The sequence below is a fragment of the Theropithecus gelada genome, chromosome 6 (assembly GCF_003255815.1).
Source record: "Theropithecus gelada isolate Dixy chromosome 6, Tgel_1.0, whole genome shotgun sequence".
NCBI classification, from domain to species: domain Eukaryota; kingdom Metazoa; phylum Chordata; class Mammalia; order Primates; family Cercopithecidae; genus Theropithecus; species Theropithecus gelada.
Window position 1 is genome coordinate 128,375,899 of NC_037673.1, and position 16,239 is coordinate 128,392,137.

The following is a 16,239-nucleotide window of genomic DNA, read 5'->3' on the forward strand; positions in this document are numbered from 1 at the left end:
AACCATAGCTATATCAATTTTCTAAGTTCTTTGAAGTTAGAAAGGAAAAATAGGTTTGCATGCTTTTCTTTCTGGGATCTTAGTACTCCCAGAAATCAACTGAATATTTATCGTATATGGATCATTTCAGTATTTGGAGTGAAAAGTGATGGTAAAAGTGGGGTTGCTCTAATAAGAACAGAAACTCCTGCCTGTGAATGGCAGCCCAGATTACATCACAAAAAAAATAAAAAGAAAACAAACAAGTAAAAAAAATTATCTGAGGCTTGAGGTTGTCCTCAAGAGACACCTGCAACAGTAATTCTACTTTATTCACCTCTGTCACTTTCAGAAAGCCTGAGAAATCAGCCACCACGTTCCCATGGGTGAGCATCGCACCTTTTGGGTTCCCTATAAAAAGAAAGCAAGAAGTCAAATTAGTTGGAAACTCAAGGGCCACTTCTTGAAAACAGTGCCCAAGTTGGCAGTCCCAGACACCCAGGCTGTCCACCCAAGCCTCTGGCCTTTGTCTTCAGCCACCTTTAGACTTACAGGCAGATGAATGCTGCTTCAGGGCCTGCCATCCTATAGACATAGCCTACCATTAGGCTCCCAGCAGCATGGGACCAGGAGGCAGGTGACATGGCTGCACAGGTGGGGTGCCTCAAGGCCTGAAGGGTGAACTGCTTGTGGTCTGTGCCTTATCCTCTCCGGTCTCCCTTCAGGAGGAGAGGCTCTCAGCCCCCAGACCCCTTACGTACAACAAGGGCTCTGTACTACTCCCTGGGCCTGAGCGGGGCTGATCTCCTGAGTCCAGCAGCCAACTCTGATGGCAGAGGACTTCTCTGCTGCATTTGGCACCTGGAAAGGCCCCAGGCTCAGGCCAGGCTGGAGATCCAGAGGGCTGGGCAGCCCTTCCTGCCTGCTCCTTGGCAGAAATGGGACACAAATATTCTTGCTTTGTTTTGATATGACCTTTCACTACTGCTCGTGAGGCCTGGTTCTCTGGGCCCTTGAGGAAGCCAGGGACTGCTAGGATGACTCAGAGGATAGAAGTGGCTAGGGATCCCAGGCACAGAAGGCTGGGAAGGGTGGCCAGCTTGGCCACCATTTCCTGTCAGAGTGGATACAATCCCAAAGTTCCTGCTGGACAGATCTGACAGGGCTTAAATCCTAGCCTTGCCACTCACTGCCAGCATAACACTGGCAAGCCACTGTTCCTCTCTGTTTCCTTACCTATAAGATAGGGACAGTAATGCCCACCTCACAGGCTTCTATAAGATCTAAAGATATAATCTAGGTATGAAAGATGTTAAATTAGTTTCCACTGAGGCAGCCAAAGATGTTAAATCAGATGTTTCCACTGAGGCAGCAGATACAATAGCTGCAAAACACGAAAGTGAGGGGCCAGACTACATGCAGAATCTACCCAGGAAACATCAAATAAGCCAACATGTTAACTTTGCAACCCTCACCCTGAATGAGGCAATAAAAGGGCTGAGTAGAGACTAAGAGAGTGTTGTACTCAACGCCCCTGAATTGCTCACTTTAAAATGGTTGATTTTATGCTATGTGAAATTTGCCTCAAAGAGAGGGTGGGGGGAGAGACAGACCGACAGAGAGAGAGAGAGAGAGAGAGAGAGAGAATTTTTTTTATCTTTGGAGACAGCTACACTGAGTCATAGCCCATCAAAAGGGGAGGAATGAAGGGTCCTCTCTCCCAATCCCAACCTAACACCCAGGCTAACTCAGCCCCTAATGGGACCACTTGAAGTGCCTGATTGTGCTCCCTGCAGCTGGGGGGCCAATGAGAAAGATGAAGAAGACTGTGGTTGTAAAAATAAAAAAAATAATAATAATCCCAGGGAGTCTGGATATGGAGTCTACAGAAGGAACACCAGTCTCAGAGAGCAGTGGTGGGAATGGTGGGGTGCAATAAGTCTTATCCACGAGACCAGTTTGCCAGAGCAAAAGGACCATCGCCCATAAGGAGAGACAATCAAGAGTACACCAGAGGCAGAAGCTGAAGTGGAGAAGGCAGCAGACAACCCAAGGAAGGGCACTGCCTAGATCAAGAGTGCTCATGAAGGCAGCCATCAAGCAGAGGGAGTTTTAGATATTTGCCCAAAACCATCTTTCAACTTTCATATTCCACTTATTTATTCTCCCACCCCACTTCAAACCTGGTAAGAGAGGGCAGAAACCTCTGTTAGCAAGCTGGGGGAGAAGGAAAAACATCAGAGAGGAACAGAGGAGAGGAGGACCGTGCCCTCCTTACCAAGACTGCAGCCAGCCCTCGCTTGGGAGAGGAAGGAGTCTCCGTGAAGTGTACTGATTCCTATTTTGGACTGACACTTGTAATTCTGAATTAAGACTGTGTTTGTGACTTGCAATGTCCATAGGACTTTTTATTACCTGAGAGCGACCAGAAAAGGCACAAGATGCCTGAGTTTTTGCCCAGGAGCAGAAAAAGACCTACCCCCGCGGCACAAATTTAAAGGCACGAATGGAGATAAAAATAAAGTTGTTCTCATAATTATGTCCCAGGAGGCCTACTTGTTCAACTTACTGGTGACCCATTTGTCAGAGATAAGAGCATCAGGCATGGCCCAATCTTTGAATTCAAGAGACAAGACGCATCTGTTTGACTGAAATGTATGGTGGATGGGACTTTAACCTATGCTCTGGCACTTCCACCCATATTGCAAATCACAGAGGTGATTCTGGGGACACAGAAGATTATGACATGATTTAAAAAGTTACATTTCTCTAATAAATAGCTGTCAAAATATCTTCCTTTTAAAAAGAAAAAGTGCCATAGGGTCTAATTTTATCTCTGCCTATCCTTCTTTCATACTAATATCTTTCCTCAAACCCAGGCCCAGATTAAGAAATATCCAAGTTGTCTCATATACAAATCCCACAGAGTACCTGGGCCCATAGAGTATTCTGAGTGTCACCTAGTAATTTCTTCCCATTGACTCTTAGGATCTGGAAGTTTCTAAGGAATATCTCCCAAACACTAGGTATGAAATCAGAAGTGTCATGAAATAGAGTTCTGTGTTACAGAGCTTTGGATTTGCAAGGTTGGCTGACTTGTTCATGCTTGATAGAACTCAGGGTGAATGGTGTAAGAATCTCAAGGGAAAACTGTCTTCATTGATTAAAAAAAAAAATTCTAAAGCTTCCATTCAGTTCAAGCCAAAACACATACAACAGCAGTAGTTATTCAACTCCACTTGGTTAGATAAGCCCTTTTCTTCTCCAACATGATGAGAAAAGTTCATGTCCTTTAGTTTTCTTGTGGATATGAATGCCATTTTATACATGTCTAATGGCCTATAGAATTTTAAAACATTCCCAGACATGCCCAAATTATTTCTTTAAGTTGTCTCTACGTGTGGTCCCCAAGGATGAAGAAGAAGTGAATGTTGGCAACAAATTGTGGGGAAGACTGAAATGTTGCAGAATCAAATTGCAGAATTTTCCCTGGTTTTCTCTTTTTCTGGTGCAATGTCAGTAAGAGATGCTGGCTATCCAGGCCACCAATGTCTCAGCAGTATGAGACCCACTGTATTTCCCATCATCCCCTCATAAGCTGACCATTCTTGTGCTTAATTTTCTCTCTAGCCACTGAAGAAAAACTCTCCAAGTGTTAGATTCTGCCAATGACATTTTGGCTTTGGTCAGTGTTCCTGGGCAGGCCTCCCATGGCTATTATGTAGAAAAGAATTTTGCTGGGTGACGATCTGCCCTGGTTGGATGTTGGCTCCAAGTGACAGCAGCTGCAGATAGAGTTGAGCTCAAGGTTTCTCCTGCAGGGGTGGAAGTGGGTTTGGGGACAGTTCTGGGCCACCCAGCTGGGGGATTCTGGTTGCTTGTTTCTGCTTTTAAATAGTCAAAGGTGGGTTATAATAGTTACTGGTGACTGAAATTCTCTGGAAGTTTCATAATGCAGGTAGAGTGTTCATCTTCCTGCTAAAGGCTCTCAAATCTTTAGGTCTGAGTCTTACTTTTATCAATCCCATATCCATCAGTTTTTTAAAAATCAGACTTGAGGGCTAGTAAGAATAGAAATAATAACTATAATAGTAGCCAAGTATTCAACACCCACTAATGTTGGCACTGTGCTGGGCACTTCATACATGGTAAATCAGTTATTTCTTGAAACAACTCTATGCAGTAAGTTAAGTATATTCATCTAATACCCAAGAAAACAAGCTTAAGAGAGATTAAGCAATTCTATAGCTGTATAGTAGGAGTGCTGAGATGTAATTTTATGTCTACATTCATACAGGTCTTGAACCAAATAGCACAAAACAAATAGGTCATGGTGAACATTTTCCCCAGAAAGCCCACCTCTGAGTAGCCACAGTTCTGGGGCTGATGGGCATTTCCATGCTCAGCTAAATGACTGCAGATGCCTGGGCTTTCATGGGCATCCTCAGTTAGAACAGAAGGGATGCTCCAATTTGAATGGCCTCCACCCCCTCAGCCTCCCAGGCCCATAGCCAGTGCTTAGAATTGATCCCTCATGCTTTGAGACACTTTCATATGACTCCAGACCTGTGGCACCTCCCCTCCTATCTTCCCTCTCATCCCTGCCTCCCTTCCTCCCACGCTGACTCCCGTGTCCCTCCCTTCAGGCACTCTCCCGTCAAGTGCTTCAGCTCTTGGGACTCCCCAAGGATCCCATTCTGAAAACCCCACCAAGCCAATCCAGCTGCCAACCTTCCCGCTCCCTCCACAGCACAGCCCCTGAGGCTCATAGCCTCTGTCCCAGAGGGGCTCTCTTCCCAGAAACTGTCAACACATGCCCCCTTTAGACTCCTCTCACCCTCAGCCAGGACTCTGACTCCCACTCCACAAAGGAGGCAGAAGCTGTCAGAGGATTCCCCACATCTTCCTGGCCTCCCAGACTCTGCTCTTACCCTTTCCTTCCTAGCAGGGCCATCTCCTCCCTGGTGCTTGGAGGCCTCCTCTCTCCCTAACCCACACCAAAGCTTCGGGGGCTTTGGTGCTTGAGCATCCTCTTCCTTTCCTCTGTCTCCAGGGGCCCCTTCTCAGCCGTAAGAAACAATTTCAGAATCTCCAGAAGAGCAACAAACCTCCCCCAAAGCCCTTGACTCCACCAGCTGCCAATCTCACTCTCTGCCATATCTTCATAGTCAACTATTAAAAAAAAAACCCACCAACCTTCTCCTCAAGTATAACACACACATGGACAAGTGCCCAAATAAGTGTAAAGGTCAATGGAGTTTTCCAAAGTGAACTTGGCTGTACAACCAGCACCCAGATCAAGACATAGAACATCACCAGTGTCCCAGAGGCTCCCGTATCACCCTTCCAGGGTGCCATTATCCCAGAAGACATCCCCTATCCTGATTTGTAAAACCACAGGGTAATTTATGATGTTTTATAATTTTATATGAAAGAAATCATACAATCTTTTGTGCCTGGTTTCTTTTGCTCAACATTGTGACATAATGTTCTACTGTAAGCAAATAAGCATTTGAATTATTTCCAGATTTTGACTGTTACAAATAGTGTTGCTATGAACATGATGGAGCATGCCTTTTGGTGGCATGGCCAAGCTTCTTGAAAGAAGTGCACACATGCTTGTACTGAATCAACATCTTTACTTTCCATTCACTCCTCAGTCCACAGCAACCAGGTCCTCCACCCCATGCCCCAGGACCACTCTTTTTTTTTTTTTTTTTTTTTTTTTGAGATGGAGTCTCGCTCTATTGTCCAGACTGGAGTGAAGTGGCACAATTTCGGCTCAATGCAACCTCCGCCTCCCGGGTTCAAGCGATTCTCCTGCCTCTGCTCCCGGGTAGCTGGGACTACAGGTGCCTGCCACCACACTCAGCTAATTTTTTGTATTTTCAGTACAGATGGGGTTTCACCATGTTAGTCAGGATGGGCTCGATCTCCTGACCTCGTGATCCAGCCACCTCGGCCTCCCAAAGTGCTGGGAGGACCAACCTTTGTCAAGAGCACCAGCAGGTCATTTCATGGTGACATCTTCCAGTTACAACTTAGCCACAAATGATGCTGACAGATCCTGTTCTCCTCTAGCCTCTCCAACCCCTCCTGCCTGACCTCTATTGGGAACTCCTGTCCCATCATCTCCCTCATGCTCGTGCCCCCAAGCCCTGCCTGGGGCCCTCTCTTTTCCTCTCAAAACTCCTTCAAAGCAGCGTGTTCTGTGCTACCACAATGCCTCCGCACATGCTCTTTCTCCTGCCGGGAATGCCCTTCCCTGGCTTCTACAGCTACCGATCCTTCAGGACTCTGCTTAGACTGACTTCCTCTGCAAATCCTTTCTGTCCTGCTGTACTGACCTCTCGGTGGCCGGGTACCCCATGCAGCAGGGATGCAGACCTCAAGGCAGTGACCACACCATATTGTAACTGCCTGATGACACAAGCTGGGAGTTCATGGGTGTAAACCTATGTCTTCTTCATCCCTATGCCCTCGGCCCCTAATGCTAGGTCTGATGCATAGTGGGTACTCACAAAAATGAGCTGAATGAATAAATATAGATGAATTCGAAAAAGACTGCTAAAAACACATAGACTGGAAGTTATGTTTTTAAAAAACACTGTATTTTCTTTGCTGTGAAGACAAGGTATATGAGCTCACAAGGATAAAACATCCTAACTATCATTCAAGGGACCCAATTTCCCAAACTGGGCTGTGCTACACCCACATATTGTCTTTTTTTCAGATGTGGGAGTGGGTTCAGATTCCAGTTCAGCTAACAGTTATTTTGAAATGAATAGCAAACCACATGCCCATCCCTCAGCCATCACTGGGTACAGGCAGACCACAAGCTCTCACCACCTCCCAGACCTTCTTGGCCTGAATAGGGACTTCAAAGTACTGACTTATTCTAGGAATCTCCACAGATTTTTCCACCGCATGCCAAGAAGGAAATCTTCCTGGAATGATTCCACCAGAATCATGGGCCAAGTGTCAGGTTCAGATTATATTTTCCATCTTTCCCCACGAAAAGAACAATGTGGCCCTTGATAAGGCTGGGAGCCAGGACATTTAGCTTACATTTAAGGGAAGCTGTATCTGGGCTGTGACGCTGAGGACACACAAGGCTGATGTGCCCGACAAGAGGATGAGTACAAGAGGCACAGCACGGGCTTAGCCTAAAACCAAGGAAATCCAAGTGCACAGCCAGGTGGGGTGATATCAGGCCAGAGCCTGCTCACTCCCCCAGCTCTGCCCAGGCACCAGCCATAGCTTTGGAGTGGGAGGTCTGGGAAAGTAAGTCATAGCCTGTGTTTCGAGGCCCACACATTCTGCTTCCGCCACACAGAGCTTGAGCAGGATGGCTTAGCTTCCTACAGTCTGGAAAAGCACTGGACAGGATGTCTGCCCTCCCCAGCCAGGCAATAGCACATTTCTGCATCATGAAGTTTTTCTCCAGATCCAAGGGCAATGTTTATGACCAAGTGACCTGTTAAAAGCCTGAAGGCACACTTTGAAGGCAGGTCCAAAGGTAAGGCCATAGCAGTGACCTGCTCTCCAAAACCATGTCAGCAAAAATTCACATTGTAAAACTCAAGACAAAAAGACATTGAAAGTGCTCTTTAAAAAGCAACATAAACCTGAAGGGCATTTCTGAATTCTGGGTTGGCTCTGGATGTCAGCCTGTGGAGAGGAAGGGCTGTGTTGTTATTTTTCTGACAGAGTTTAGTAGAATATGGTGGAAATCCTTGAACCCATATGACTTAATGGTAAAAATCGATATTCAATAAAGCGTTATTTATCATGATCCACTGACATGAATAATCCTGGTTATAGGGCTGGTCACAGATCTGCCAAATGCCTTAGAGGCTACATCTGCAGAAGGCATGCAGCGCCCCAGTTCACTGCCCACTGAGAGCTGCCATCAAGATGGGCCAATCCTCAGTTTGGAATAAGAAGGCTGGAGACTTCCTGCCCATTCAGGGCAAGGCAAGTGACATCCACGTCATCAAATGAGATGGAAAGGCAGCACTGGGAAGGGCCCTGGCCTGGGAATTATGAGAACAGGGCACAAGTCTTGGTGCTTCTACTTGCTGATGGTGTCCCCTTGGAGCAAGCAGGCTTGGTGACAATCCTGCTCACCTCACAGGCTGTGCTGAGGCCCCAGTGGTGCAGAGAGAGGGTGGACAGCATGCTATAGAAATGCAGAGGGTTGTCCCTGTGCTGTGTCCTCTTGCACATTCTGCCTCCCCCAGGAAGCCTTCCTTGATTATTCCTGCCACTGTTGATGTGTGTTCTCCTCTGTCAACTCCAAGCACAGAGGGTGTCATTTCTGCTTGTGTGCTTTGCCTGACAGCCTTGCTCATGGCACACCAGCTCCAGCCTGTGGAGCATCTGTATTATCCTTTCACACACTGCCCCATCTCCCACTTGGCACCTTTAGCCACCCTCATGGCAGATGAGAAATTGGGGATACTGGTGGCAGAGAAGTTAAATGACTGGCTCACAGTCCCCCAGCAAGTGGTGGAGGTAGGACTCAAACCAAGGCTCTCAGATGCCAAACCTCACACTCTCTCCCCAGTCCCCAACACAAAGGCCAGGTAGAGGCAGAAAGCAGGGGAGTGAGAGCTGTTTCCCAGACAGAAATGACCCCAGTGAGAAAGGACCTCCCTCAGCACATGATCCAGCTGCCCATGACTCTGCTGACTCAGCTCTGGGAGGTGCCAAGCTCTCACACTAGACGTCCCAATGCACACTGTCCATCTGCATCTGGCCACTCTTATGCTGGGCACTGGGAGGTGCAGGAGGGACCCAGTGTCTGGAGCCAGGCACCAGACAAGGCTCAGCCCATTTCAAACAGGGCATCAAAGACTCCAGCAGTCACCTGCTAGGCCACCAGGGGAAGGGTGCAGGTAGCCGTGGCTGGGGATCTGTGTGCCTCTGCTTACCTGTTGTGCCGCTTGTGAAACACACAATGGAGAGGTCATCAGGCTGTGGGGGCTGCAGGGGTGAGAAGAGGAGTGTGTTAGGGAGACCCAGTGTGGCCAGCCAAGGCCCAAGATGCCTGAGCTCCCCCACCAGCCAGGCCCATGTGTATGCTGTATGTGGGTGTGAGCATGTGTTGGGCACGCCTGCATGCTCCTGTGTGCTGCACTCAGAAAGGTGGGCAGGTGAGCACTCAGGAAAAAGAAAAAGAAGCTAAGGAAACCTAACTGGGGTGTGAACACTAATCTGTCCCACCAACTTCATATCTGGTCCCACTACCTCCCCTACTTGAGTCTGGGCTGAATTATCCTAGGTGGGATTGGGTTGCAGTGGCCACATCTCAGTCTCTGTCAAAGCTCTGACCTTTCTAGTGGATGTGACCCAGTTTCCTCCCTCCTTCCCATGTTCTCCCAAGTATCTGGGGTTAAGTTTGGGAGCATGTGTGGCTCGGTCACTGAGCTGCTCACTGTGTCACCAAGGCTGCTCTGCATCAGCCCTTGCCCTGGCACTGGGCACACAGTCTGGGGTCACCAGAAGGAGCCCACCAAGTCTGATTGCATGTAGAGGATGGTTTCCCAGAGGAGGTGACAGTTGAGATGGACGGGCAAGCAAGATTTCTCCAGATGAAGTGTGGGTGGGTGTTTTGGGGAGAGGAACCAGCCTGGGCACAGGCAGAGGCACAAGAGACAAAGGGTGCTGAGGGATGGGAGAGTGGTTCTCTAAGACTGAGCCCTGACGTGTGGGAGATGGGCAAACACCAGGGGCTACCCATGCAGTGCCCTGGGAAGCCGGGGGTGACCTTCTCAGGCCTGTGTGAAGGGAGAGGGAAGGACTGAGCTGGAGGGAGGCCTGGAGGCCAGATGGCTTTTAGAAAGTTGAAAACCCCCACATGGCCCATCCCAGGGGCAGCTGTCCTCACTGTGGCTCAACCCCAGGAAGTATCACATGGGAATGACACACAGAAAAGTTCACAAAGCAAAAGACAGCAGATGCCACAAGGCCATTTGGCACAAGAGTCCATTTCTGGTTCTGTTGCTGCTTCTGTCTACTGCATCTTCTGGAGAGTTTGCCATATTCATAGGGAGAAAATAAGACTTCCCAAATAAGTTACTTGAAGAACCAAGGGTGGCCACGATTGGCAGCTCTTTTTTCTCCCTCCCAAATACCTGACTCCTGTTCCAGGTCCTTCCCTGGGTCCTTGGCCCACAGAAGTCCTGGACACCCAAGTGGGCATTTCCTGGCTTGCACACAGGAGTTTCTTATTAACACAGAGGTGCTGGTCTGTGCACAGTGAGGGACTCTGGAAGGACAAGCCCTGCACACCATCTTACTCAGTAGAGACCTGAAGGCGGATTAGCTTACCACAGGAGCATGGTGATTCTCTTGGCCACAGTCCTGAAAGAAGAAAATGTTGTTTTTAAATGCTCAAAATTTCTCTCTCTCTCTCTCTCACTCTCTCTCTCTCTCTGTCCCTCTGTCTGTCTCTGTCTCTCTCTGTCACACACACATACACTACACACACACACACACACAAAAAAAAAAAATCAGAATAAACAGCTCAGTAGGCCTCACTCCTGCATCAAGCCCAGAGTTTAAGATTCCAAAGAGGTCACTGAGGTGGTCATGGCAGACACGACCTCAGTGGCCTCTTCTCAGACAGACGTCTAAGCCTGAGGCTCCTGGGAGACAGGGAGGGTGACTAGAGATTCTAGGCCACCCCACACATTACAGACAGGGAGCCTGAGCCCCAAGGAGAGGCTAAGCAGTGTGCACATGCCAACTGTGTGATGGCAATCCGGGTGTGAGCATGTTGGGCTTAAAGTGCTCTTGGCACAGCTGGGCACATGCTCAGGATGCAGCAGCTGGGTGGACTAGGCTTCTGGATGAGCAGTCAGTGCTGGTGGGGCAGGTGGGGGCTACCAGTGTAGGTCAGCTGCCAGTGCCAGGGAGGGGTACAATGCATAGGCATTACCAGTACAGTGGGGAGCACACAGGGAGGCAGGAGGAAAAGGAGGGCCTGGGGCCTAGATCCAGTAGGGCACAGTGGGGGGTCAGCGGCTGCTGGGCAGGGCCTGAGGCCTTGGAGGCCAGAATGTCCTGTGTCACCCCAGCAGACCACAAACTGCCACCAACCTGATGTCTCTGGGGAGGCCAGGCACAGAAACATCCGTTCTGCTGGCCGCTGGGGGTCTGGATCACGGTTGCAAGAACCTCTCCCAGACTCCTGGACCTACGTCTCTAGTCCTCAGACGCAGACAGGCTAAGGCTAGCTGGAAATGAGGAAGCTCCAGAGGCTGCGTGAGTACCTCTGAGGTAAGCTGGCACCACGGTCCACCAGTCAGCGCGTAGTGCGAGGCTGGATTAACTGATCCAGCCACAGAGCCTATCTCCCAGAGGATGCCTGTGGGCACCAACCCCACCACCCACCACCAGCCCTTGCAAAGCCTGCCCTGTCTGGACACTGATATACCCTGGGGGCCCAAAACAGCCACCCCAGGGCATGAGAGGGACAGATAACCAGAAGTTCTGACTTGGTGACCAGCCAGCGGTAGCCCAGCAAACCGCCCAGAAGCAGACCCTCACCTCCACGGCCTGCATGGACTTAATGACCACCCCGCACTTCTGCCCTCTCTCTTTCAGGGCTTCTTCAAATGGGTCCATGAGGATAATCAGCTTGAGGCCTGGAGTCTCCTTCCTCTCCACATGCTCTAGCAGAAGCACAGCCTTCTGAGGTTTGTCCACAATCACGGTGCTGATGTCGGCTGCAGGGGGCCATCAAGGAGAGTCAGACCATGTGGGCCCAGGCCATGAGTGCAGGCAGCATGTGCCAGGCAGCACTTCCATGGGCTGTGTGCCCATAGCTTATGTGTAAACAAATACATAAGACAGGCCTCACATACAGAGGAATGTGCCATGGGCCCTAGGCGGAACCAAGGGCAGAAGGCCAGGGAACCTCTTCAAGCAGATTCCAAGCTTCCCTTTGTTCCAGGTTCTGCCCCCATCATCCCAGGTCTGCTTGAGATATTTACCACCCCCTGCATCTGTGCAAAGCTGTCATGAACTTCAGAGGGTTGTACCCTGTGTGGAGGGTGCTGCAGAGGTTCCTTCTTGGCAGCTGAGCCCTGTGGAAGGAACCTACAGGTGAAGTCTGACTGGGGACAGCTTGACTCAGGAAGCCAACTCAGGACCCACAGTGTAAGCCCCTAGTATTTTTTGAGAGCAAAGTGCCTCTTACAAGTGTCAGACAATCAGCATAACCTGAGAAACTGGAGGCTAGGGGCCAGCTGCCAGTGGCAGGGTGGGGTGGCAGTGGGCTTACCTGTATTGATGATGTAGCGGATAGCTCCAGGGCCCAGGGTGTCATAGAGTGGGACCACCACCATGGAATATGTGTAGCAGGCCAGCTCCGCAATGATCCACTATGGAGACACACAAGGCAGCGGGTGGGGAAAGAGGGAAGATTAGAGGGCTGTCCTGCCCTTAGGCCCAGGTAACCAGGGTGCCTGCTCTAAGCCCTATGCCTGTGGCAAGGAATCCATGAGGTTAATGGGTTGTGTCTGCTTACCCACAGCCTTGTGGATCAGGTCTGTCCCAGGGAATTCTGTAACTCCCGGATTTCATGTCCAAACTGCCCCAAGGACAGCTCCACAGCCCGCATGAGCCTATTCCTCACATCTTTCCTCCCCACTGGCTCAAGGGGCAGCTGTTGGTAGAGCTGGGTGGGGTGTGGATGGAGCGTGACTGGGGTGGCCAGTGCTGATGAGGGGTAGAGCCAGGGTTGGAAGAGGAGTGGTGGCATAGCCCAAGGGTTTCTGTTTTTTCTTTTGTCCTGGGCCCTACAAACAGTGAAAGCAGGACTATTCCATGGTAGCCAAGCCCTACCCCACGAATCCCTCTAAACCAGTCAAGGTGGATGCTCACCTCTGGCCGATTTTGTGCAAAAACACCAATAAACTGATCGGTGCATGCTTTACAATTGTGCTGGAGAAGTCCAGACCCCAGAAATTCAGCCCGGTCGGCCACCTGCACACAGATGTGGGGAAGTGATGAGAAAACAAGGACTCTTCAACAGGGGAAGGAGATCCCCAGGAGGCATTCTTTTTTTTTTTTGAAATGGAGTCTCGATCTGTCACCCAGGCTGGAGTGCAGTGGCACAATCTCTGCTCACTGCAACCTCTGCCTCCCGGGTTCAAGCAATTCTCCTGTCTCAGCCTCCTGAGTAGCTGGGATTACAGGTGCATGCCATCGCACCTGGCTAATTTTTCATATTTTAGTAGATACAGGGTTTCACTGCATTGCCCAGGCTGGTCTCAAACTCCTGAGCTTAGGCAATCCACCCGCCTTGGCCTCCCAAAGTGCTAGGATTACAGGCATGGGCCACCACGCCCAGCCAGGATTCTTACAGATCTGAGGGACCTCCCTGACTCCCAACCCAGGTATGCTGGAAGTCCTTCAAGGCTGTTGCCAGGAGTTTGGCAGACAGGCCAGGGAAATAAATGACCCTCCGAGACCCAGCAGGTGCCCGCATCCCTCCCTACCCGCCCTGAGTGCCAGATCTGTATGGGTGGCCAGGGTGGGGCCTGTCCTCTATCACTCACCTCCTGGTAGGACAGCCACTGGTAAGGCTGGTTGGGCTTCCTGAAACCAAGACAGGGCCCATTCCCTGCAGAGAGATAAGAAAGCCTTGTGCCAGGGAGGGGTCAGAGTGGATGTGCCACCTGCATCCGCCCATCAGAAACCTGGATGGACATCCCATACTGTAGTGTGTCCATGGGCCAAGTGAACTTCCCTCCTGCACTGCCAGCTACCTGTCTAATCTGCTGAAGCCCAAGAGGGCCCAAAGTACACAAGTATGGCATCACCCCAGGGATCAGGGAGGTCTGAAATGGGGAATGATGCAGTGCCCAGTCCCCACCATAACTTGTGTGGTGATCCCTGTTACAGACCCAAAGGATACAGACACCTGGGGGCCACTGGGAAGAGGTGGTAGGCTGCCTCTCTTTGCCTCTTACCCTGAGAGCACCCAGACATCTCAGAGGTTCAGGTTCAGAACCATGCCAGCCAGTGGCCTGACAGCTCAAGGCTCCCCAAGAGTATAGAGTGTGGGCCAAGAGATAGCCTAAGGTCAAGCTGTCCCAAGGGCTGGAACAAAGCTGAGGTCAGCCCTTTAGCCATATAATGCAGTTGCTTCTCTGACTGGTAGGAGGAAGGCCAGGAGTAGCTTCTCTCCACTGAACCTGGGGATAGCTCACCGGCCACGTCCCTGGTATCATGCTTGTATACCCATCCTTGCACCCACTCAACCCCTGTCACATAGCCCCTCCACACCCCCACAACCCTTCTCACCTGAGATGCTAAGCCCACGGCGGAACACCTGGTACATGGTCCGGGCATCATCATAGTAGTGGGTAAGTAGCTGAGGGCCAGACCCAATCACAGATCGCCGTGCCCCGCCACTGTCCTACAAGCCAAGCACCGGCCAGAGAAGTTGGCTGAGGCAGGTATGGGTGCCAGGAAAGGGCCGCAGCATGCACAAGGCTGTACACAGCTCAGATGTACAACCCGTGCATGCAGTTAGCACTGTGGCATCTGTGTGCCCACATACACATGGACTACACACACCTGGACTGTACACACTCGATCTGCAGGTAGCCACACTCCAACATAGTTGGCTCATGCATGAAGGCCGGGTATGCCAGTGTCCTCACATACAAACTCCACACACACATACAGCTTTCTCACAGCAGATCAGCATATACAGAATGTCCAGAGTTTTCAGTTACTGTTCATACACACCCATGGCTCATTCATACAACACAGTGGGGAGTATTGGCTGGATTCAGGAACAACCTGCCAAGGTATCTCCCATCCCATCACCTACTACTATGCCCGAGTTAAGGATCAGTTGGGTGTGGTGTTAGCTAAGAAGGCTGCCACCCATCATTCATGTAATGATGTGAGTTAGAGGACTGTGCTGAAGGTTCTGTCCCAGACACAGAGGCCTAGGAGGCTAGGAAGGGAGGACAGGCTGAATTATGTTCATGTGCAATGAGGGAGGAGAGGCAGGCAGCAAGTTCCTGGGACCAAAGAGGCATGGCTGCAGAGTGGGAAGGTGGCAAACCCCCTCGGTGCTGGTGAGTAGGGTGAAGAGCCAGCCTTTTCCTGCCTCCTCCCCTTCTACCCTGTCACCCCTCCCCAGGGGCGAGAGTTTCACAGCTCTCCAGTATCACAGCTCCACCTCTTCTTCAAGCACTATTTGAGCTACCCTGGGCTGGGCCAGAACCTGCCACCTCTTGGAACAGCAGGTCTAAGGAAAAAAACATCTGTGAGAACCAGAAAGCAAACAGCCAAACTCAAAACCACAGGGAGCTCCCGACTGTTTTGGAGCGGAAAGTTCTGCTTGGCCAGTGCTTTCAAGAACCAAGCCCACCTAAGACCTACAAGAGAAGCTGGGACACATCCAATCAGACCCAGTTGGCACCTGGGCAACAGATATGGTACAAGGAGAGACTGTATGCCAGGGACAGAAGAGGCTCAACAACTGGGCATGTGTGTTAGCGAGCAGCTGCCAAGCTGGGCTTCGAAGGATGCACAGGGGTTGCCGGGCAGAGTGAGAAGGAGAGAACAGCAACCTGGGCATAGGCAGCATCACATGCAAATGCACCAGCAGGAGGCACAGGTGTGTTTGGGGAACTGTAGGCAATTCATGGAGCTCCAGATGGCAATGATCGGGGAGGAGGCCAGAGAGGCTGCAGATCAAGGCAAAGAATATAGACTTGAGGTTGAGGGTAATGGGGAGCCAGGAGAGGATTTCAGGCCGGGGGTAGTGACATGATCTGAATTGTTTCTCACCACATAGCAGGCACAGTCAATGCTGCCAGGCCCTGTCTGATCTGGGCCCCTCTTGCCTCTCCCATCTCGTTTCCTACCACTGTCTCCTTTGCCTACTCTGGTGCAGCCACTCTGGCTTTCTATGCTCCTGGGGGATGAGGCAATGGAGGGTGCAGTCATTCCAGGAAGGGAGGCATTAGCTTCATCCCATGTCCTGTCTTCCAGACCCACAAGGTGACTCACTCAGTGGCCCCTACACATGAGCCAGGGTCATCCATCTCACCGTTCTGACACCATCCAGACCACCTCCAACCCAGGTGCCTGCAGCTGCTTACTTACGCTTGCCCCTGTCACACCCACCCTTCTATGGCACAAACTGGCCATGTATCTCCCTACTGAAAACCTCTAATAGATCCACGCTGTTCCCCTGCCGGTCCCTGCACAGTTCACGGAGCT

The 16,239-nt window shown here is 50.6% G+C and overlaps 1 protein-coding gene across 7 annotated transcripts in view; it reads right to left on the reverse strand.

The window, feature by feature from the left end:
- Window positions 1–16,239, reverse strand: part of ACSL6 (acyl-CoA synthetase long chain family member 6) — a 62,527-nt gene that overhangs the window by 27,029 nt on the left and 19,259 nt on the right. For all 7 annotated transcript variants that reach the window (XM_025388681.1, XM_025388685.1, XM_025388682.1 and 4 more), the window contains exons 3-10: window positions 14,299–14,413; window positions 13,551–13,615; window positions 12,874–12,975; window positions 12,272–12,371; window positions 11,536–11,714; window positions 10,315–10,347; window positions 8,916–8,967; window positions 317–390 (exon numbers count right to left, since the gene is read on the reverse strand). In XM_025388681.1, the coding sequence (XP_025244466.1) occupies window positions 317–390; window positions 8,916–8,967; window positions 10,315–10,347; window positions 11,536–11,714; window positions 12,272–12,371; window positions 12,874–12,975; window positions 13,551–13,615; window positions 14,299–14,413 (720 nt within the window). The remainder of the gene's footprint in view (window positions 1–316; window positions 391–8,915; window positions 8,968–10,314; window positions 10,348–11,535; window positions 11,715–12,271; window positions 12,372–12,873; window positions 12,976–13,550; window positions 13,616–14,298; window positions 14,414–16,239) is intronic.